The sequence below is a fragment of the Zonotrichia leucophrys genome, chromosome 12, assembly GCF_028769735.1.
Source record: "Zonotrichia leucophrys gambelii isolate GWCS_2022_RI chromosome 12, RI_Zleu_2.0, whole genome shotgun sequence".
Classification (NCBI taxonomy): domain Eukaryota; kingdom Metazoa; phylum Chordata; class Aves; order Passeriformes; family Passerellidae; genus Zonotrichia; species Zonotrichia leucophrys.
In genome coordinates, this window is record NC_088182.1 from 4,522,266 (window position 1) to 4,547,162 (window position 24,897).

Genomic DNA, 24,897 nt, shown 5'->3' on the forward strand with positions numbered 1-24,897 from the left:
TAGAAAACACTGGTTTTTAACCTTTTTTAATGTTCTAGTCTTACCTGCTGAAAAAGTTTATATTTCTTCTGCTGGACATCAGTAGCAATTTTACTCAAAAACAGGCAGCTTGCTTTAGTTTTCAAATGCAGTAACTATCACATACAGCTTTTTACCTGGTTAATGGCTTAAAGGCATCGCTGGGAAAATAAAATACAACAACACAACCAAACAACACGATTAATACAATGTGTCAAAACAGGCTTAACAGCTGAGTATTAGCCCTCATTGGTGAAGGGAATAGTTCAGAATGATGAATTCCCTAGCAGCTGAGAGCTTTCCCAAGGAATACACAGTCCTGGAAACCGTAATGCCATCTGCTGAGAAATTATGGAAGTGCAGCACTATGAATTACTGTTTAATTACTGTAATGCTGATGTCAAAGGGCCTGCTGCTGGGGATCAACTCAAAAACAATCTGTTTGCACTATATAACTTACACAAGAATTTTCAAACAACTGACAGCAGCTTCAGCTACTGATATTCAGTAAGTCTAGGACTCAAAGTCACAGAGGTCCATAATAAATATTGTTCCAATATGTTATAACAGTATGATGTGTAAAACCCAAACTATTAATTTGGCATGCACATTCTAACTTTACAAAAACTCGTATTAGAGTTTTGTTAGTTGGGGGTTATTTTGGTTAAAAGATATTTGATTTTCTGTTTGACATCTTTACAAGCTGGAAAAAACAAACCTAGTTTAAAATAAATTTAAACTATCAGAGTTTATTAACAAAATAATAAATAAGTAGGTCTCAAAATAATAAATAAGTAGGTTACTGGCATCCAGTGGCAGAATTTCCAGTGACAACCTGCAGGGTTGAGCTGTTACCCCAACACCCCAGAGGCCTCTGCAACTGTTTGCAGGAGCAAGTTATTTTTATCATTGGTGACAAAAGAATCACCGGCAGAGTTCTATTTCCACAGAGGCCATCACATTTAATATCTTTTTTTATTTATTAATCTGCCAAGTATATAAAAGCAGACACGTACTTTTGCTGGATCACAAAAGCACCTATGGAACACAAGATTCCAAGAATAAGCACTACCCCAGGGGATGGAAAAGAGATGGATGGAAGATGAGCAGGAGGATGTTCTCCCTTATTCACACTGAAACACTACATCCAATCCTGCTCCAAATGATACTGAGAGGTTCCATGCTCAGAAAGTCTTACAGAGGATTCCATCAGCAGGCGGCCAGCACTGCCAGCTTTTCCTCTAGCCCACAACAGTTTCAAGAGGTGTTGCAACCTAAGTCTGACATTAATTATTAAAGGAAGATTTACAGTAAGTTCATTCTTTCATTCAGGCTGACTGACCCAACCAGATCCCCTGGCCAGCAAGTGTTGCTGTAACAAACTCCAAGTGGAGAAATTCTCTCAGACACTGCAAAGGCAGCAGTGCTGATCCAGTGCTGGCCTGAGCCTCTCATTTAACTTCCAAGTAATGCTATTCCCATCTATAAAGAAAAAGAGAGACTGGTGCATGGTTTCCCAAATAAATACAAACTAGATGAGTTCTGTCCTCAGCTCGGGGAAAATTTCCACTACAAGCACTAAAATTTCCACAACAAGCACTAAAGAGGTTAATAAAATAGATAATTTTGCTCAAAGAACAAGGCACTTAGCTGGCACTCACTTCTGAGAGATAAAGGGTTAAAAAAGCTGCCCATTTCCTCAACTGGACAACTACTACTATTGTAAAGTCCTTATTCAGCTGAATTCCATCAGGCCATGCTTTCTTAACACAATCTGACATGTACCTTTTCAAAATCTTGGATTTTTTCCCCTCTTCTCTGCCTCTCAGCAGTAGACACCAGGAATAAATACACCCAAAAAGCCAAATGATAATCCAAACAAAGTAATATTTAATTATCAAGCTGGGGAGACTGATGACCAGACAGAGCAATTTCTTTTTTATAAAAAACAAAACAAACGCTTGCCAGGTCCTTTGCAGACAACACAATACTGGGTTTTGTTTCAAGTTCATAACTTGGCTCTTAAAGTAGTTGATAATGAACCAGCAGGCATTATTTTAAATCAACCAGTTTTATTAAATGAGCCAGAAAGGAAAGAGGCAGGGCTAATTACCAACATTCCTTGATGAATTACCTAGCGGTGTGTGGTAAATCTCCAGGCGTCTTTGTCTTTATCCCCAAATTTATCCCTTACTTATTTCTCAAGAGGTTAAAGGACATGGGGCTAATTAAGGAACCAATCCAATGACAGACAGAATCATTCAAGGTAAGGCTGGTTTTCACTCTTTCAAGCTTTTGCATCTCTGCCTGGTACTTCTTAATCTAATTTAAAAAAAAAAATTACTGCTGGGGAGAGGGAGGAAAAGTACTAATCTTGTCACGGTCAGGCAGGTTGAAATTGCCATGCAGTGCTGGGCAAAATGCTACATATTTGTAATTTAGCCAATAAGAAATTCCTTAAGCCTCTCTTGAATGGCAGGAATGCCTCCAGCTTGTCACTTTGAATTCATTCACTACACAGGTTCAGCATCTCAGAGAATAATGCTGCCAAACCAGCTGAAGAACTGAAATATTTGTGAGTATACCTAATACCCAACGATTACTTTAAGCAGATCTGAGTTTTCACATTTAAAATTTAAGGCCTATCAAAGGTGTCAGCAGAGGCCCCCCTGGATCTCCCCCCAGCTCCCACATTTGCCAGCACTGTGTGTGGCTCTGGGCATTATTTTCTGCTAAATTAAGCTGTGGCTTCAGCAAACACAACTGCAGTGACCAGCACTCACCCTCCTCTCACAGCCTTGGCTCCAGGAGTACGTGGTTATTAAATTCATGTTGCCTGACAAAGGACTTGGTACCGGCTGCTAAAACCTGGGGGCTGTGGAGCCTCATCAATGCTCTTAATACCCACAACTATGGGCACCTACAAATCTTAATCTGCACAAGATTAACTCATCTTCTGCAGGTCCAAAACAGCCACTGACACGTGGTGAACCATCATTTTCCCAAGGTCTGGTAACTCAGCCAGCAGATAATATGTCTAGACCATAAAAAAAAGAGTGCTTTGAAGCTGTAACAGACCGAACTCAGCAAGCTCTTCGTAATTTTGTGGATGTTCCCCTGCCAGTGGGAAGACAGCAAATCCTCAAGACCACCAACTAGGATATAAACCAACAAGAATTTCCAAGAAGCAATCAGAGCTTGGACCTCCAGCTGTCTGCATCATTTTGTCTGAGTATATCCTGATTTCCTCCATGGCAAGTAAGTTATTTCAAACTTCCAGGCAACTACTGTGAACTTGCAAGGCAAGAGCTCTGTGATGAGGAGCAGTTTCTCACCTATTTTGCTACTCTGCTCACATCATTTTCCCAAGAAATCCTCTCAACCCCAGCAGCAGCACGGTTTGTCCCCCAGCTTTGGGAGCTGCATTTTTGTGCCACAGCTGAAGAAACAAGATGGAAAATCAGACACCTTCATCAGCAACAACCATTTCTCTCAAGAGCCAAGTGCACACGTGTTGCATGCATAGGAAAAGGGCATTTGGGACGAAGGGTGAGAGCAGTGTTTTGCACTAGCAGTCAACCATCAGATACGTGTACACAGAAGTATGTTGCCCCCTCGAATTCCATGCATTTTTAATGTCTAATACCCTGGGTGTTAAGCAAGAGTTTACATTTTACCTCTATTACTGATGCAGACCACAAGCACCAGTGCTTGTTTTAAAATAGCTTTCAACCCACTGAGCAAGCAAAAGATTTAAAGCCTGAGAGATACTTTTACTTACATGAAGGCTGAAGAGGCAAGGCAGACTTTAGTGGTTCTGTAGCTAAATGCAAGTTCTTCTCTGCTGATGACTTACAGTATGTCACCAAGTGTAAGTAACCTTAGTTTAAATGTTTTATCTGCAGCTCACCAAGACTCAGTCTGGCAAATCACTTGTCTAAGTTCTTGATTGCAAATACACACCAGCACACACTACTATCTACCATTGTCAGGTGAGATTAAATTAACTTTTAATCAGATAAGCACGTCCACAAACACACATTTGCTGGGGCAGGCAGTACCACACATTTATCTTGCCATCCCATTGTTCTGTTCTTCAGAACTGTGAGATAAGTCCTCCACACAATGAAGTCTTATGGTAATTATTACACCAAGAACACAAGTGCCAGCTGCTGAGCCTTCCCTGCCAGGCAGAGCTTCCACAGGTCACTCTGGAAAAAGCACCTTGGAAATAGAATAGGAAGAGGTATTTTTTTATATATATGTCCAATAGTGATTAACATCAAATGGAAGAAATGCTTGGCATTTCAAAAATGAAGAAATACAGGGTTTCTAATGCAGAGATTACCGTGGTGGCACGTTTAAAGTCTGAGTGAGTAATGACATGAGGGTGAAGGAGAGAGGCAAGGCTGGCTGCCTGCACTCCTGTCCACTCAGAAAAAGGGGGAACAGGAAAAGACGAGCACAAACTGCAGCAATGGGATGGCCCTGAGCAGAACACAACCACACCCACTCTGGTATCAGCAGTGATCAGCCCACAGTACTGCCATAAGGCGGGCAAAGATGTTGGAATAAAAAAGCAAGAGAGGGAATCCAGTACACAGGATCGAGTTCTAGACTTTGGAAAGGTTTCACCTTGCTTAGGACAAGAAAGAAAGGCCATGATGAAATTCTGGCACCAAAAGAGCAACTAATACCTACCATGAAGACACAAACTCAGGCAGTTTAGCAGGGGGAATCCAAAGTGAGAGCTTTAGGAGCAGACAAATTTTTGAATGTTTCGCATATTATAAGCATTGTTGTATGGAGACAGACTATTAAAATACCTTAAGGACAAACATAAAAATGAGCTTGTGGTCTATGCTTCCATACATATGTTTTAGATACATATATATATATATATATATATATAAAATATACATGTGCATATTTTGGGGTGAACTGCCCTATTAGCAATGCAGCATATGCACAAGTAGAGATTTTTTTCCCAGAAAGCAGTGACCTCAACCTGTAGAGTCCCAAAGCAGGACCCTGGAGCAAGGGAATTGTTTTCTCATTCTCCAAAAACAAGCTAAAAGGGGATGAAATGGACCTGCTACATCACCTGCTGGTGAGGAGACCTGCTTTTACCTTATCACCTGCAAAGTATTTATGCAGCTCTCCAAAGATATCTGTACCACTGCAGGTTCCCACTGCAGCCCTGGAGGCTGATATTGGCAGTAGTATCTTTGGCACATCTCCCATCTGTGCCAAAGAAAAGTTACATTCTTCAAACCCCAAAGGCAGACAAAGAAGGAGAGAGAGGTGTAAGAAGTCCAGCAGATTTCTGTCATGCTATGTACTTGGTGTGACAACACTCAGGAGGAAGGGGATGTGCAGCAACCTCATGCCTGGGAGCATTTGCATGCAGCAGCAGGGACAGGAACCCAGAGCACATCCCCAGTTTAGGTTCCATCAGCCTGTGACCTGGTGCATCACATCAGAAACATGACAGCAAGTGTCACATCCACGCACCGAGGAACGCCAACAAGCACCATGGAGGGCCAGAGGGAAGAAATGTTCACCCTTCACTTTCCACCTTCCATCTGCTTAGTGAGACATGCAGAGGGCTGGGTGTCAGCTGCCCACCAGAAATGTTTTCAATCCTGCAAGAACTGGTAATATTTTCAGTGGAACTGATTTGCAATTCCGTGGGCCGGTGCTGGCCCTGAGCCGCCTGTTCTGCCTCCTGAGGATGCTCCTGTGGGACACACACACACCAGGCCCCATGGGACACACACACACCAGCCTGTGCTGCCTCCTGAGGATGCTCCTGTGCTCCTGCTCCCATGGGACACACACACACCAGCCTGTGCTGCCTCCTGAGGATGCTCCTGTGGGACACACACACACCAGCCCCATGGGACACACACACACAGAGCCTGTGCTGCCTCCTGAGGATGCTCCTGTGGGACGCACACACACCAGCCCCATGGGACACACACACACCAGCCTGTGCTGCCTCCTGAGGATGCTCCTGTGCTGCTGCCCCCATGGAGGGGACACACACCAGCCACAGCTTCTGCAGTGCCACATTGGCTTTTGGACAGGTAGGTTCAAAGGATTTAGGGGATTGTGTCATACTTCTATACAGTAAGCTTGATCCAGAAATCAGTCACACAGCACAACAACAATTGAGTTTTAAGATGAACTCTTTGCAAAGGTGCTAAACCTTTTAAATATAAATAAATAAAAACATAAGGAATGGGTCCTTATGGGATCCCATCCTTAATGAGATTTACTACGGCTTGAAACTACTCCAATAAATAATTTTTTATGTTATATTCCTATTTCCAAGGCAAAGAAAGAAGGTGAATTATGCAGAGGCAAAGAATTGCTGGTGACATCTCTCTGTAGTTCATCTCCAATGGATGAGAAGGTGCTCAAAGCCAACCCCAGCTCTGCAGAAGGATAACCACAAGCTGTAACAAATCTTCCTTTTGCTATTAGAGTTGAAGGGATACTGTTCCAAAAGCATCAAACGTACTCCCAGACCATCTCTTAATTAGGCAGCACAAAGCAATGCAAAATTTGAATTCCAGCAGGTCATCTCCTACCTTGCCAAGTTACATTACTTGGCAGAAGAGTGATGCAATGAGAAGTCATTACTCAAGAAAATGAAATCCAATTTATTCACATGGCCTTGAGCATAAAATGTTATGCAATTTGGAGATGCCTATGCAACGTGACATAGATTAGTACATATTTCTCTTTCTGTATTGTTTCTAAATGGACATCTTGAAAACAAATATAAAATCCAAGCTCATTAACACCTCTGGCTTCTTTTTAAACCAGTCATTCTGAATTACCATCCTCAGATATGCAAGTATTATTCTCCTTCTCACACTGTGAGATATGGGTGAAAGGGCAAGTCACACAACATAATTAAAACCACTAAACACTGACAAATTCAACAGGCTTAGAGTGGGATTTTTTGATGCAAAGTACCAAAACAAACAAACAAGCAAACACAACAAAACCAGGTGCTAGATTTGGTGTTGTTTGTGAAGTAACATTGAAAAAGATCACTTTTAAACAAAGTTGCCTTGCAGGTTAAAATTCCTGAAAGTGTAAAAAATCCCTTTTTTTCTATCTCATTGTTTAAGGTCACTAAATTCAGACCATATGGATAGTAAAGTTAGCAACTTAGCTCCCTATTTATCTATTAAAACTTCTGTACAGCTCATATGGAAAATTTGTCTACAGCTAAAAAACAACTGAAGTGTAAAAAGCAGCTGCAGGGAAATGATGTCACTGCAGCCAGAGCTGGCTGTCAGCACACTGGCACCAGGAAGATCCTGAGTTATTGTTAATCTCAGCTTTTGAGCCAAATATCCTATTTGGAAAAACAAATCAAAAAAAATAAACCCCAAAACAATCCCCCCAAAAACCACAAAGAAAACTATAGGGATGTATTGCCAAATCTTACTCTCACTGAAGCCTCTGTGGTAATTTTCAGGAAGATCATGACTTCAAACCTGGCATTTTGTACTAATTTCTTTTTGTACAGAACTGGCCCACTGTTACGAGTAAGGATAAATGGGTGAATCTTTCACTGCTTTCCTCCACCAAAAACACAAGCAGCAAAGCCATGCAAAGCAGCTTTGCTGTTTTCCTCACTTTTGCAGTTTTTCTCTCCTCTCAAGGGCAGAGCCCCAGAGGACTTGGTTTTGCTGATTTTGAGTGTTACTTATGGAAATGTAGGTGATGAGAAGACAGACATCGGGTTGCTGATATTTCCACAACTACCACCTTCAAAATGGAATTCCATTGCCAAAAGGTACCTGTTGCCAGTAACTAGTTTTATTTTACAAACTGCTTAAGGACACATTCTCCTAATGTTTTATTATACATGGTCATGCACTCTTATTTGGGCTAAAGAGGAGGAGAAGTGTCCTAACTCTTTCCAGGAGATCCTTCTCCATCAGAGGGAAATGGGGAACAAATACCTTTATTGGAATCCTAAGGGACAAGGGTTCAGGTTCAAGTCCTGTGGGTGAAGTTTGCTAGAAATGCTTCAGCAGGTTACAGCTTTGCACACAGATCCTGTGACAAGCCAGGTCCCTGGAACCCCATTTGCATCACCTTTTGGCTGCAGAGATTTCTGAAGTTTGTCCCTCAGAAATCAAGGGCTGCCTTCCCTCCTCTCCCATAGAGAAAGAGGCATTTGCAAAATGAACAATAATGACAACTGCTAATGCTTCTTCAAGATGTTATACTCCTTCCTTATCAGTAAAATATCATCAAAAAATAAACACTTTCCTACAAATTTTCACAGTACTTAAAAAATACCCTAAAACTCATATTTTACCAGATTAGGATGAAAGGATATAAAAAATGTAATGTAAGTATATATGTAATATATGTAATAAACTTATATATAAGTAATAGATGTTTATTTAGCTAGGTGCATCACAAAAAACCCCCTATTTCATAGCACCTACACATCTGCTGGACCTGAATTATAACTACAGGCATAACCTGGAAACAAGCTGAAGAAATTGTTATACACAAATATCGTGAGTAATACACAAACATTAGACAAAACAATTCTTCCCAGACAATTTCAGATTCCTCACTATAGACATATGCTCACGTGCTCAAAGAATATTATATTTAATTTTTAATGGAAATGTGTGTGTATGGAGAAAGAATTCAAAATGCAACTGCTGCCTTTTTGCTCCTAGATCACATACTGGATTATGACTCTACTATCCCAAATCAAGTGTTAGTTTTAGTGCTGGCAACACAACATCATAATGCAGATTCAATAAATAAAATTATCTTATATTTTCCCCATAAACCTGTCACACAGACCCCCTCAAAATCCTGAGCCAGCAAGTCTGGCTTTTAAAACTGAATTTCTGACTGCATATCATCGGTATACAACAGCAAAAAGCACAACATGAGCGGTTTGTCACCAAGCTCAGCTAACTTATGTGGTAAGAATATGCTCACTGACTAAACAACAAACTGTAATAAAAAGATCCAGCAATAATGCAGGGCAAACTCTAGAAAACTGCTGAAAATCATATTTTCGTGAAATATGTCAGCAAACTTCTCCAAAACATTTGACATTGTTTTACTCACACATTTCACGGTGCTTCAGCCTACTTGAATTGAAGCAGTGCGTGAAATTATCTCTTTTCTTATAGCTGTGCACGTTTTTCCCTGAGTAATTAGCAAGCTACATGCCCTTTGACAGAGGGACACTAACAAGCTCCTACAGTTTCCAGTGGGACAAGGAATCCAAAGCTACTAACAGCAAACAAGTCATTTAAACAAAAAAAGGATTACAAAGACTCATTGCAAGTAGCTGGAAACTCACCCATATTTCAGATTAAGGCTTTCTGAGGAACTCTTTTGTAAAGAGTTTTGACTCCATCTTACAAAACTATTTTGTTGTTTTCCTTTATAAACCAAAACACTGATTTGTTATCTACTAACAATTTCTTCATATTGAAAGTAATTAAGCACTAGAAAGATGGAGAAGCGTTTTCCAAACGGAAAATGACGGAAAACTCAGTTTTGTTACAAAACCTCCCTCCGGCGATCTCAAAGTTGAAAGAAAACAAGTTATACAAACTTTTTAAAACACTTCTTCCATTCTTTGCTACCAGGCCAACAAAACAAGCTGCAAACTGAGCCAGAGAGCAGCTTATTTGCAAAACTTGGTCGCCAAAAACGCTTAGAACCACGTCCCAGTTAAACAAAGCGGGTTTTGAGGAGCTCCTGAGCGGAAAGGTGCGTACCTTGAGGACCTCCATGGGCACCTGGGTGGCAGGGGGCAGGCTGGTGGGCACGCTGACGTTGATGGCAGGTGTCTGGCTCACGGGCACTCGCTGCTGCATGAACTGGGCTGCCTGCTGCTTCTGCTGCTGCTCCCGACGCTCCTGCTCCTGCATCTGCTCACGCATGAGCTGCTGTCGGAGCAGGATTCGTGAGGTCATGCTGGAGGAGCTTAAGGGAGGCTTGGAAGCGCCAGGATGCTCGGAATTGCTGTGGGAAGACCAGAGAAAGACAGCTCAGCTTCCACCAAGCGGGATGGCAGCTCTGGGGGCCAGAGCTGGTGCAGTTACGGGGGAACGTGGGGTGCGATGGGTGAGGATCCGCGGCTCCGCGCAAAGGGAATTTGGAGCTGACCTACTGCAGGTACTCAGCGGCCATCTTAGGCTGCCTTAACCTGACTGCAGCCAAACCATTCCCCAAACGCCAACATCCAGCTGTAAAGAGCCATTTGCTCTTTCAAATTTTACAGCAACCGCCCACGAGAAAAACAAATGCTTTTATAGGCAGTAGTAGGCACATTTATTCCTTTTTCATTAATAATAAAGAGCTGAAGCAAGTCTAATGATTGGTATGGATAATACTCCAATCCAATGAACTAACTCAAAGTAAAGTAAATCTACCTCTCCCATGAAAACACAACAAAACATAGTTCAGGTATTTCCTGCATAATGCTACTTTAGGGTTGGGCTTGCTGGCAGTGACTTTTCAGCATTAGAAAGAAGATCTCTACCAAAAACTCAACTCCCACCCCAGGCCTATTACCATCTTCTGAGCACTTCCAGATACAAAAGCCAGGCAAAATAAACAACAGTAACAGCTTTATTCCAGTCATACTTCACAAAGAGTAACATGCTGGCCCAAGCCAGCACACAGCTCAGCTTTACCACCTAAGAGACATTTCTACACCATTGGCAAACAGATCATAGGACTTCACCACGGACACTTTCTAGAGCAACTCATCATTTTCTTAGCCTGCACAACCAAAATCCATGGGCCATGCCTTGGCAAGCCAGCAGTAACCCTCCTGGCGCTAGGAGGAAGCTGCTCTTGAAATTCCCACCTCTGGCTCCAGTGCGGATACCTGTGGGATGCTGGCAGGACACGCAAGTCTGGGAGCCAGCATCCCTTCCAGGTCTTGCTGCTTGTGCTGCGACAGCCAGAGCCAGCACTGCTGGAAGTTTTCTGGCTTTGTTTAGGACTGATGTTAAACACAGTTCAGGGCAGAAACAACAAAAAAAAAAGAGAACCCACGCTTACTGCCCCAAGAGATCAAACCCTGCTCTTCCAGAGCACACATTTTGGGGGCAGGGAGGCAGGGGACCATCCTGCTATTTAAGACCTGTCATGTTGAAACATTCACAGAGACACTGATCCTTTTGATAAAACAAGAGAAAACCTTTGTGGTGAAACTAATGCAGCTGTGGAATAATCGTACTAATTAGCTGCTCAAGACAAGTCATTGACTGTGATACTTGTAAAAAACACTCCCTTTTCAATTAAGGGTGAAGCATTCTCACATCTAAATCCAGCAGCTTGTTTCCTGGCTGCACATCTGAACCACTTTCACATTTCTAAACCAAAGAGATGCTTTATTTCCATGACCAAGATAGTTATAGATGAGTGGCCTCCCAATTGTTTTGATTATGCATTCCTACCAGGAATGTCTGAACATGCATCCTCAAAATGTTTACTTATTTATTTATGAACTATATACATGTATCGCTGAAGTGCTCACATTTTCTTTCTGCCCACTAACAACACTGTGCATCCCACCTCAGAGACCACTGTAATACATGAGCAAAAAAATCCACCCAAATGCTGCATTCAGGGAAGGATTCATTCTCCTCATGTTGGAAAAAGGCCAGTTTTGTACCACACTTGTCAGCATTCTCATTTGTGTGCTACTGGCAATTTTTACAGATACCTAATGTTGCAAAATTGGTAACCCAGCAGTTCCTCCCACCTTCTTTCATTTTGAACTGTTTCTCCGCCTACCAAAGCCAAGTGTGCTGGAAACCATCTCAGAAGAACCTTTCCATATACAAAAATGTTGGGGAAAGAGAGGGAGCAGGAAGGAGAAATTATTTCCACAGCATTTCAAACAGCTCCTGCCAGGAACCTCATCTTGCTCACACAACTACTTTAGCTACTTGCACCAAGTGTACTTCCATCTTCCTGCAGGTGATTCAAGGCTCTACTGTTGATCAAAAACTGTAAACAAAAGCTTCAAGTATTGTGACTTTTAATGAGATAACAGTCCCAGAAAATGCTGTTCTGCCAACTTCTTCCCCAAAGGGTGAAGATGCTCCCAGGCTTTATTTCCTCTGCAATTCTGCTCAGTATTTCACATGGCAAAGAGGCAGGTGATCCCCAAACGTACAGAGTGTGGACAGCCACGTGCTGCCAGACTGCAGCTACTGCCACAGCATCATGGAATTGTTCAGGTTGGAAGAGATCCCCAGGATCATCAGGTCCAACCCTTAACCCAGCACTGCCAAGCCCACCACTAAACCATGTCCCCAAGTGCCACATCTACGTGTCTTTTAAATACCTCCAGCAATGGTGACTCAATCATCTCCCTGACAGGCTGTTCCAGTGCTTGGCAACTCTTTCAGTGAGAAATTCTTTTTAATGTTCAATCTAAACTTCCTCTGGCACAACTTGGGGCCATCTCCTCTTATCCTACCCATTACTAACTGGGAAAGGGAGATGGGCACCCAACCATCACACCATCAGTGCAGGTGAGTTCAAATAATGCTTGCTCTGGGATAAAAGCTGCTGCACAACACCTGCCTGCCTAACCAGATGCTTCTGTCACAAACACTGGGAAGGAACATGGACAGATTTCCTGTTATTTATTCCCAGGTGTCTGCAAAGCTCCCCCTGTGTGCATGACAGTCTCCCATACCAGCATTCCTTCCACCCGCCATGAGTGGCACTGATCAAACATGGAAAACACTTTGAAACTTTGGTATCTCATCCTCTAAGTCTGTCCCATGCATCACACAGGTCACTCTCCCATCCAGCTTCCCTTCTGCACCACGTCTGCTCATCTCAAGCACAGAATAGAATGAACAGAAGATGGTTTGGGTTCCATGACCATGTTGTCGGAAACTCACTTTTCCAACCAAAGAAGCCATTAAAAACTTGCTATTTTCTAAAATTTCATCCAGAGAGTTTTGAAAATGGCCATTTTTAAAGCTTCTTGACCCTTCCATGCTGGTGCAGAGGCACATGTCCCGTGACCACGCTCGGTGCCATGTACCACAGAACCATCCAGGGTGGACACGTGGATCCAAAACTCCCCTCCACGAACTGATTCACCCCCAGATTACGTGGAGCCAGCAGCAGAGCCCACACACAGCTAATACACGATGCAATTCAGATACTTCCTGCAAACAGTTTATGGAAACCATCTAATTGCAATAAATGAAACCGACTCATCCTTTTAATTGACACATGATTAAACCAGTTATCCATTAGCACTCTAATAAGCACAGTGCAATAGAGACTGGGAGTTATTAGTTATGTGTCATGAGCCAATCCAATTAATCACGAAGTGATAAAGCTTTATTAAATAGTTTAAATTACATATCCTTTGCACAGATGCCTGGGAAATGTTAGCTACTGCATACATGAATTATTATGCAGGTAGCCATTACATAATAAAAGGCAACTGATCACATTAAAATCAAGTTTGATTTTGTTGCCATCGACCCACAGAGACCATAACCTTCCCAGATGTTTACTGATTATTTTATCTGTCCCTTTAGGCAAAAACACAAACTCATCTTTCGTTGGATAGCTTTGTTTTCAGATTCTATAAACTGATCAAACAAATGCTCTGGTTCACATGCATTAGTTATGAGTTATCTGATGTACATGCATTATTTTGCACTATCTATGCATTGATTAAGAAACTTCTCTGGAGACTCTGAACTGGAAAAAATATAATTAACTCAACTTTGCTTTTTAACTACTTTGGAAACTTTAACTACTTTTGAATATTTTTAAGAAAAAAAAAGTCTCCAATGCAATGTTTCTTATACAAATTAGACAAAGAGCCTTCAAAGCCACTTGTTCTGGGCAGGATGGACTTCCCTGCTCTTAACTGAGAAATGGCACATAAGAGGGAGGCTGCTGCTCTCTTCCCTCCATTCATGCCAAATGTTTGTTAATGGGTTAGTCTACAGAGAAATCAGCCAAGAAAAGCAGATTTAGCACCTCAAGAAATCCACTGAGCTGCACCAGATATCAGAGGTAAGAAATAACACCGGATTTAAACGCTTTTGTTTATGTCTTACCCTTATCCCATTCATAATTATTCATAAATAAAATAAAGGTACCCACATTTGAGTTGTAATGTTGGCAACCTCTCATCCCCTTGCTTTAAAGATTAAGCTATAATGATGGCTACTTAAATACTTGACCTCCAGAAGACGTTTTCAGAGGAGACCACCACTCAGCTCCCAACATCACTTGTAGAAAATTACTAGAGTTCCTTGAAAATTAAAGTTGATCTCTACAAATTCTTTACTACCAAGCAGTAAAACCTCAAGAAACTTTTTGTTCCCTGTACTGTGGCTGAAGCAACAATGTCTGTATTAGCTTCTGACCTGCTAGCCAGCAATGCTGTTTGCCTCAGAAAGAAGTGACAGAAAAGTGAATAGCAAAAGAAAACAAAATAAATGCAAGGAGGAGCCAGATTGCACACACCACCACCACTCCAAAAAAAAAGTCTAAAACAAAACACAAAAAGTCCACAAAAAATAAAAGAACCCTACACAATCCCTTTTCCCCTTCAGCCAAGGTAAGGGACTCCAACTACTACAGCATTTTCCCTGGAGCACTTTGTACCTCATTCCTAACATTTAATAATTGATTGTGGGTTACAGCGACGCTCCGCTCACCGCCAACTGCCTGGCGCTGCTTGAAGTATCAATGCAAAAAAAAACAAGCTCAGGATTTGGCACCCTCCTACGTCCTGGCTTGCCAAGGACAAAGCAGTTACAAAAACGGTGTGGAGACCTTTATCAGCCTTCATAATAAAGCCAGGACTGTGTTTCAGGCTCCTACATGAAAGGTTTCCGCACTTGAAGGTTACACGTTTAAAGAAATAGGCTGCCTGTCTCTGCTCCATCATCAAGGTAAATGTTTTCTGTGCCTCCTACAATGCTTTTGTATCCTGCCCTGCACTGCTTGCCCTGCACCATGGGCTGCACCCACAGAACAGAACACAGCCCAAAAGGCACCCACTCACCTGCCTGGATGCACTGAGGGCACATGGTTGGGGAGGGAAGGCAAAACCCTGCACCATCCATCCACCATGCACACCTACTATCGACTATACTACAGCGATAAGGGTTAAATGCCAAATCAAATTAATTCAGAGGACCAACCTGCTTGGAAAAAAACATTTGAAAACACACATACACAAAACCCCTCCAACAAAACCCAACCCCACAAACAAAAATATTCAAGCCTCAAATTTTTTTTAAGTTGTTGTACACCATGTAGTAGTTTTCCATTTTTCTTCCTGTCTTTAAAACACACCTTCACAAGTGGCTGAACATAATGCTTTCTGAACTTAATGAAAACCTCTCTCATGACCCAGGAGCACTCAGTAAATAATTATTAAGCTCTGGAGGTGGCTTTTGCATGAGTGTTGACTTAATAAAATGCCGTAAGTTGATCTGCTTGAATGCCCATTTACTTGGAGACCCAGCTTGCAGTATAGCCTGGAAAGCTTGATCTTGTCCAGGTTAAGGAACAAGGTAAAATTAAGAGGTTCAATCCAAAAGCTGCAAAGGTCACATTTTACAATCCTTTACTACTACTGCTGATAAAGGGGAGATGAAAAACTGCAAATCTTAAGTACCTAAATTGCAAACTTAAAGTATCCTCAATGACTTCCATATTATAACAGTGATAATAGACTGAGTCTTTTTACACAGAAACTGAACCTCTGTTAACCCAAATCTGCATTTTTACCATCAAGTTTCAGAACAAGAGACATATATATGTATATATATTTGAACACAGAGTCTTCCCCTCCTGAAAGTCCCCATCAGCCCAGCTGTTGTGGCTCTGCAGAGGACAGTGGCCAGTCCAGAGCACAGCAATCCTCAATTCCCAGAGCACAACCTCCACCACAAACCAACCCCACAATCATCCGCTCACGGTGCCCCGGCAAAGCATCACTCACAGACACAGGCTGTCAAAGGAGCAGGGCATGACCATCTGAACAGCTTCCATCTTCCCCCCCAAATCTGGTGTCCAAGGGCTTGTGCTGAGCACCCCCGGGTGAAAGCCAAGCAGCGTCCGGGCCGGCTGTGTCTCCAGGGGAGGCTCCAGATAAGGACCTGGCAACTCCAATCCCCAGGGAGCAGCAGCTCCGGCACTGCAGACCTGTGCAATCCAGCACCTACCGAGGAGAAAACCACGGGCTTGAGGCAGCACGGCCAGGGGGTACCATGAAAAGGCTCCAAAACTGCGCAGGAGTCTGGAGGCAGCATCTTGCTGCATCCTGCCTCACCTGCATGGGAGCGCCGCGCAGCCTCCTGATGGGCACCTGGATCCGCAGGGTTTGGGGTAAATTCCCGGCACCTCCGTGGGCTGAGAGGATCCCAGGGGCTGCACCACCCTCACCGCCCCGCAAGGAATGGGAGAAACCGAAGACACGGGCTGGCATTCTCCCATTCATTAATTAAAAGGGGTGTGATCAGGCCATTAACACCATCAGTGGATAAGGGCTGTCTGTAACAGCACCTTTTTCTCACGATCTTTATCGCCAAAAAGATGAAGGGAAAGGGTGGGTGCAAGACAAATTTGTTTTCTGGGATGTAACTTGGCATTCAAGGTTCACCTAGGCGAACCTCCACCTAGGAACCGCTGGACATGCATCTCTCAAGAGCCTGAACTACACCTGTAATGGCACAGAGTCGATGTGACAATGCACACAACATTTCCCCAGCCCACCTCTGCTCAAACAGGCTGGAAAAGAACACGCAGATACACAAATACCTCAAGCTCCCAAAATTGTCCCATGAAGGGCTAAAGGAATTTAAATGTAGCTGACGGCATTACCTGATATTGGTTTCATCTTTTTCCTCAAACTTTTGAAGTTTCCATCACAAACTCAGAAAAAATATTGCCAAAAAATAAAAGAGGAAAAAAAGGCATGACGCAGATTTGCCTTTCACTTAAAAGTCTGACCTTGTTAAAGGCTTTTTAAACGATTTTTCAGACACCACATCTATGGGCACTTCCCTCTCTAAAGGGCTCTACACAAATTTGCAAAACAAAAAGCCAGATTGGTAAAACAACCAAAAGGTGATAAAAGAAAAGGCGAGGAGATAAGGTTCCACGAGCAATCTCTGTAGTTTTTGATTTTGTAATGCAGAATTTACCTTTTTTTATCTGGGTAAACAGCGATGATAACACTGTCGCTGACAGAAGATGACGTATGACCACCACACTTTTTGATACTTTACAACTACACAGCGCCCAGCTCTGGCTTCACAGCACCTTTCCATCTTATCCTGGTTTAGAAATTATAACTTCCACAGCTGGATAGCAAGTTTATTCACAGAGGCAGCTTTCAGCAGAAGATATGGCTCAACCAAGTAGTGCCCACAGCTTGTATCCATAATTTACATGCCCAGACTCCTTCCCAGCCAAAAAGCCATGGTGTCCCTCAAGGCTTTCCAGGACCAGCAATTCCCAGCCTAAACCCTTCCATTCATCCAAGGCTTTCTGCTTATTGACTCCACTGTCACAGCACTATTCAAAGCCTTCCAAAGAGGATGAGGCAGCTGGAAGCCTCATCTCCTGCAGATGACATCCTCACTCTGGCATGCTGAGCAAACAGGATCTTGAGGAGCAAAAGGGAAAGTGTTTATGGAAGATTTGCTTCAAATGATTAAGAATCCCAAACAGTCATGATGAGAACAACACAGTGAATTCTGTGCTCGGTATGTTGGCATTATCAGCACGTAGGACTTGCTCACAACACTAAAAACAACATGCAAGGGAACAAACAACCCACCACTGCAATGATTTTAACATTAAACCAGTCTTGGACAGATATTATGCAAACTCTCACTTCAGTCTCTAGCCACAGCACTAGCTGTTCATTACTGGACCTGATCAGATCAGCAAATGTGTTTAGCAACTCTTCTTTCTAGCAAAGCAACTCCCCAGGCTGCATAAACCAATTCCTCAGCATCCCCACGCTTGGAACAAACTCCAATTTTAGAGTCCCTTAAGCATTGCTCATGTTTCTTCTACCTTTTTATCTATTTGTGGAAAAGTTATTGGGGCAAAGAGGATTGTGCAAGCTGAACTACTTGGGGTGGGGTAAAAATTCAGCAACAAGTTACTTTACCAACCGCTTGGATATTTACACTGCAATTAGGATTTGCAATTGCAGGACAGATGTGCCAGACTTGCTGCCTTGGGTTTTCACAGCACAGACAGGAAGGTGGGATAAGCTCCAGCTGTCCATGTAAGGAAGCATTAGTGATGTTTACAAACTTGCTAATTGAGGCAAGGCAAAATGGAGGAATCCAACTGCAAACAACTGAAGATAGGCAGCCTTCAATTCTCTGCTTAGGCCACTCAATGCCCCCACAACATCCCTGACGTGGGAGAATCCCAAACCAAGGCTCCTGGAGGAAGCAAACCTCCTCAGTTCATCAGGCATCATTGCTATGCTGTCAGCAGCATCCTCAGTAGAGGCACACCCAGTAAAGAGCCCTCTGTCACCAGGTACCTCTCCCAAATCCCAAGTTTGGGGATTCCCAAAGTTGGGTACAGTTTCTGTGTGCTTACAACCTCAGAGTGTGCACTGTTGCACACTCAGGACAGTGCAAACATTATTTGGAGGGACCTTTTCATCTGCTATCTGACAGCTGTAAATTCTGTTTTAAATTTGTCACATTTGCAGGAACTGCAGTAATTCACAGAAATATCTGGCATTGATTTAAAGCCTTCAGCACTGGGGAACTGCATCTCCAAGGACTATTATGGTAATTCCTCCTCCTCCCTCATCAAAATAATTCTGCATCTTGTTTCAAGCCAGAAACTGCTCATGAACATCAGAGAGGGAATGAGGAAAATAATTACTTAAACATGGGGTGACATGTAAATAAAAGAAATACCAAATGAAAGCCATGGTACAGAATGAAGTCTCATTCAAAATAAAAACATGCAAGCAACATTTATACTTCTTGATTTTACAAAGTCAAAAGTATGTACAAAAAGATCCACCCTAACCTATTTATAGGTCTTTTAACACCTCAAATATGGCCCTGCTAATACACAGCCTTAATTCAATTTTGCAATCACCCTTCTGCTTTGCATATCTTCTGTTGCATCTAAAATGCCCAAGCACATCTCAAATAGCAGATATCAGGAAAATCTTCAGAAATAACTTTATGCAACCAAATACAATCTCAAAGATTAACACAGCTGCTGAGTTTCTAGAAAATGGGATTTTCTCAAAGAAAACTGTTGGGCACAGCCCATGTTCTGCACAGTTCAGTGACAACTAAGCCATGTTGTCCATGCCACTTGTAGCAGGAACACCACTTCTTACTTTTCATAATACATTACAGCCTTTAGTTTACTTTTGAAAAAAGAGCAGTCAACTCAAAACTATTTACAAGCCTTTCTGTCAGACCCTCCTAATCTGTTCTGCACTGCCAGAAGCACAGCACTTGAATAGCTATTTCTGTTCAAAGCTATATTTGTTGTGGAACTACTGCAAACCCCTGAATCATGTAAACAGAGGCAAGAGCCAAAAAAATGTTTCACTGGACTTGAAGTTCACATCTGCCTTAGTTACCAGGACAAAAAAATAAAGGCAGGGCTTAGCTTATAACCAATAAATCCTGCAAAGACTACAATTAATCATGCATTCCTGCAACAGGGTTTTGTTTAATCTGGTTTACTTAGCATTTGTGACCTTGGCAAAGTACCTGCTGGAGCACCCACCACTGGTGTGGAGCAGCATTTCACACCTTCTGTTATTTTAGGCTTCAGCAGGCGACTGTACAGTGCTACATTAGTGAGCCAGGTTCATAAACATGCAGCAAAGTCACCTGGAAATGATGTGCAGCTCCAGACTTGCTGGAGCCCAGCAGCCAGCTGTACTGCTGTCCCCAAAAAGCAGGATGGTGGCAGCTCTCAGTCAGCACCTGCAGCTGCACCTTGGGGGCAAATGTGCTGCTGGAGCAAAGTGACCCTGCCACTTCTTCAACTTCTTGGCTCAGAAAAGTCAGTGCTGCAAACCCTGCCTGCACCTCAGGCTATTGCTGTGGAAGGAAACTTCACCTTCTCTGCACTCACCACCTTCCATTCCTCATGATACTGCTCCAGCAGGAACAACCCCCAGTATTCCCAACCAGCTGGAAACAAAAGGCAGGCCAATATTCCCAACAAGGTGGAAAACATGAAAACCCCCAAAACAACAATGAAAACCCCCAGAGGAGTTTGATCCCAAGTTCCCACAGATTACATTGATCTACCACTTTAGGCAGGGACCAATTCTGCCCAGGGGTCTTTGGCACTGTGGAACTGCAGGCAGGAGAACAAGCAGCATCTGCTTGGGTAAGAATGGGACATCACAGGTGGATTAAGGAAAATAAAAAATGTTTCCTTCATAACCCACATAAGAAATCTGGATTAACCTGCAGTAGTGGGTTTTTTTTTTTGTTTTGTTTTGTTTTTTTTTTCCATACAACCATTATTGAATTCAGGAATTTAGTGGCTCCCTGATGCTTAGTTGCCAATATATATCTAATACACTGAAAATATTTTTCCCTTCCACATTCAGGAACTGCAACTGGCTTTACAGGTATTCAGCAGAGGGAAAAAATATATTTTACAAACTCCAGAACAAACAAGATTCTTTTCTATTCTTTCTTGTTTCTAAAAGCACATAATGCAAGTATAAATGGATAACAGCTTTTATCATCTATCTTACTATAGTTTATTTTTGTACAAATCTTGAACTTCATCTTAAACTAAGATATTCTTCCTTAAGTGTTATACTTCTGTGCCACTTCCCTTCACACAGCTACAACCTGGCTACAGAATTCCTAATCTTAATAGAAGGATATATATTTAAATTTGCCTTGAATTGACACTACATACTACTTAAAGTTGCATTAAAGCCAGTATTACCCTGCACACACTTTCAGAGTACCAAAAATGAACATTTGCTGTCAGTGCCACAGTTATTCAGTTAACTCTTGCACAGCCAAAGAACTTTGCAGTCCTATACACAGGCTGCCAAAACAAACCCCAAAACAAAAACAGCCAAAAAAGCAACCCCTATGCCTGGACTAGGGGAAGGCAGCTTCTGTAGGACTTCTCATTTGGCCAGCTCCCAGACATCTCCCTTTCCACACTAGATGGAGCTTTGTCCCCTCTTCCCCAGCGTCTGGCAGAGCCCTGAGCTGGGATAAAAAAGGTAAAGAGGCAAAGGGTGAAACGGCAGCATCACCCCAAATAAACAGCAGTGGCTTCAGGAACAGCAAGATACCAGCGAGGACCTGGGCTCTCACCCTGCCCTCCTGGCTCTCTGATTTTAACACAGCCCTGTTCTGCCATTTTTGAAGAATGGAAGATTTCAACAATTCCAAGTCCCAATCCATGCTGAGCTCCTACCAGCCTTTACCATGGCTGCAAGGCACTGCCTGAGCCAGCACTACAGTCAAATTACACTTCTTCTCCTCCCCTTATAAAGGGACAGCATTTAAGCTTATTACCAGATCACACACCTGAATTGCTCACTGGGTTTTCTGTATCCCTCTTCATATTCCCAGTTATTTTCTTTCAAAATAAGCTCTTCAATCTCTTCTCTATGAACCTGAAACATCTGTTCCAAATGCCTCTGCTCAGGCTCCAGCCTTGAATCCACTGACACTTCGGGGAAGCAACTCATGGATAAAATTCCCCTTGATTTGTATCTGCTGGATTTGGTCTGTATTGTTTCAGACCACAGGTCAAGAGAAACAGCTCATCCTTCTGGTGAGCTGCCACAACTCCATCAGGATCTTTGAAAGCACAACAGGATATGGTACATCATCTGTATTTCCCTGATGAATTTAAACTCAATGGGACTGAGAGGAGCCCAGGGGAATGAGTCACTGCCGATGTCACAAGTGGCCAAGCACTGCAAAGCACAAAAAGCAGCAGCCTGGGGCTGTATCAGACAAGGCAATGCCAGGGAGGATGGAGAAGCACCGTGTTCCAAGAGCAAAACCTGTGTGTGCCTTGTGGGCAAGGGCTCCTGCTTGGGCAATGTGCTCAAGAACACGGAGCTAAAATTGAGGGGGCAAGGGAAACAAGCCCACATTATAGTGGGAAGCTAAAGAAAAGTTTGGAGGTTGGCAGGAGTGAGTGTTGCTGTCTATAAATACAGCAGAGAAACAAACACCCAGGAGAGAACAACCCTGGCACGTCACCAAGCGATATAAACCAGCCATGAACAAGATTAAATTGGTATCAACAGTCTCATTCTGAGAAGTTCAGACCTGAAACCATTTCCAGCTGGAGGACTGGAGAAGGAACAACATGCTCCTCTGCAAATAAAGACTGGTTGCCTAATCAAAGTAGGTCACTGTGGAATAAAGCAGCCAGCAATGAATTGCAGGAAACAGAATCACAGAATCAATAAGGTTGGAGAAGATCATCAAGCCCAACCTTTGACCAACCACCACCTTGTGAACCAGAGCAGAGCACTGAGTGCCATGTCCAGCCATTTCCTGCACACAGAAGATGCCCTGCACCCAGAGGCTCAAAAAGGACAGATACAGAGCAAAGCAAACTCTTTGGCAGAGCAGATGGACCTGAAGAAGTGCTGGAATATTGCACACAACAGGAGCTCCTGCCTTCATATACATCATGCTGGATTAAAGCAGTGAATAATACCTCAAAATGCAACCCCTCGTTTCTAAAGTAAAGATTAGAGGTTCCCTCATAACAAACAAACTCAAGAAATATCTACTACAAAAAGAGACATTCTAAAGTATACAGAAGGCATGCAGAGCAGGAGGTTTCATCCAGAGCAGACTAAGAGGGATATCTTTTGAAAGCAAGACTGCAGCTGGAGGGTCCAAGAGCCACCATCACCCATAATGACTTCCAACACAAGGCTTTAGAGCAGAGCCCCTTGGGGACACACAGCCTGGGCAGTACAGACAGAAGGGAAAATCTCTAAATCCCAGAAAGCTCCATCCTCTGTAGCCATGTCCTGTTATCCTACTCAGCAACACAGCACTGAAGCTGCCAGGCTCTTACAACACCTGCTCACAGGCTTAGCAGAGAAGAACCTTTCACTTTGTCACAGCAGCATGAAAACCCAAACCTTTGACAGCCCAAACCGTTCAACATCCTGAACATGCCATCCAAAATTTCCCCTGAAGTTCAAGAGTGGAGCATAATGAAAACACCTTCACTGACCATGTTATTTCCAGCCTGGGAACAAAGAACTCCAGCCTCCGGTGCGCTTTTAATACAGGCTAATTTATTCTGAAAAAAGTAATAATTAAGTACACAAAACCAAAGTACGGAACCTGAAAAACACCTTCCTGTCTGGCAGAGCAAGCATTTTCTAAGGACACTTACACTAGCTCCTGCTGCTAAAATCATTTATTAAAAGTAACCCAGGAAAAGCAAAGATGATCTCAAAAATACACAGCAGTGCTAAGGTGAAAAAGTTACACTGAAAAAAAACCCAAAGCAGATCGAATGCATTAATATATTCTTGTGATTAAATTAAGTCCATATCCAAGTTGTTTCAAACTGAAGTCTTTAATATTTGAGTGATTATGTATGTTTTTAAAAATCTTACAAGTGTTAAGTACTACTAAAAAACCAGCACATTAAATCTTTACAGCCTGGGATTGAGAAATTCCCTGAAACAAGAGGAAAAAAGCCCTAGGCAAAAAACCATAATAATCAATTTTCTCCGCCCATCCCACCACATGCCTCTGCAGAACCAGCATCAGGTAAATTGGGGATTGCAGAGTCAGCCAGAATAAAGCAGTTCCCAGGCCAAAGGGCTTTCAAGCAGGTCCAAGACCTTGGTACTGTGGTGGCCCAGGACAAAAAATGCAGATGAAGCATTAGCAAGTGCCAGAAGGGAGGTGCCGACACCAAAACCAGCCTGACAGTTACTTCTTCAGGTAAACTGTACCACTCCTTAGTTAAGAAAACCTCAATATACTGACATAAAAAATAAAAAAGGCAATAGAAGGCTACTGTGATTCCAGTGAATGTTTGAGCCCTTTCCATGTCCACATGCAAGTAACAGAGATGGCAGGGATGGACTGAATAGCCTGAGCCTGGTGAAAAAACAGGTTTTAAGCACAAAACCTCCTGGATTTATCATTTTCTCATTGCATTATGCAAAAGCAGCATCATTTTATCAACCCCTCAATTACCATCCTCTAAGAAGCAATACATGAGGGGTTTTCTGTAAGGTTTTCCATAATCACTAGAGCACCAAAAAAAAAAATGCTGGCAGAAAACTGATAGGTTTTCTACAGCAAAGTTCCTCTGTAATTTTTCATTTAAACGTAATAAAGTTCCTTAGGACTAAAAAAACAAATCACAAATCTAAGGTGGATCCCGACCTGCAGGCATTTTTTATCAGTTAACATTTCACATGCAAAAAAATGTAAACAGTGAAGTCCAAGCCAGAACGAAGTTCTTTCCTCATTTCAATTAAAAACATGAATATAACTATTTATCTTAAAATAGTTTGAGCAACCTGGTCTAGTGGAAGCTGTCCCTTCCCATGGCAGGGGGTTGGAACTGGATGGTCTTTAAGGTCCCTTCCAACCCAAACCAATCTATTATTCCAGGATTCCCAGTGGTGTTGGGAAGCTATAGATGCATGGGAAGAAGACAAGGAAATGAAAAGCAAAACAAAGTGCCTACATAAAACAGATTTAAAACTGTATTTCCGCATGGCAACAAAGAAACACGCTGCTTGGAAACACCCATTTCTGTTTAACATAATGGTGGTGGGAATTCCTG

General features: G+C 42.6%; 1 protein-coding gene across 4 annotated transcripts in view; it reads right to left on the minus strand.

Moving 5' to 3' along the window:
- MITF (melanocyte inducing transcription factor) overlaps positions 1-24,897 on the minus strand; it is a 116,416-nt gene that overhangs the window by 34,240 nt on the left and 57,279 nt on the right. For 3 of the 4 annotated variants that reach the window (XM_064723837.1, XM_064723839.1, XM_064723836.1), the window contains one exon: positions 9,810-10,056. In XM_064723837.1, the coding sequence (XP_064579907.1) occupies positions 9,810-10,056 (247 nt within the window). Of the gene's footprint in view, positions 1-9,809; positions 10,057-16,051; positions 16,149-24,897 lie in introns of those variants that run through there. The other variant, XM_064723838.1, reaches the window with a different exon arrangement.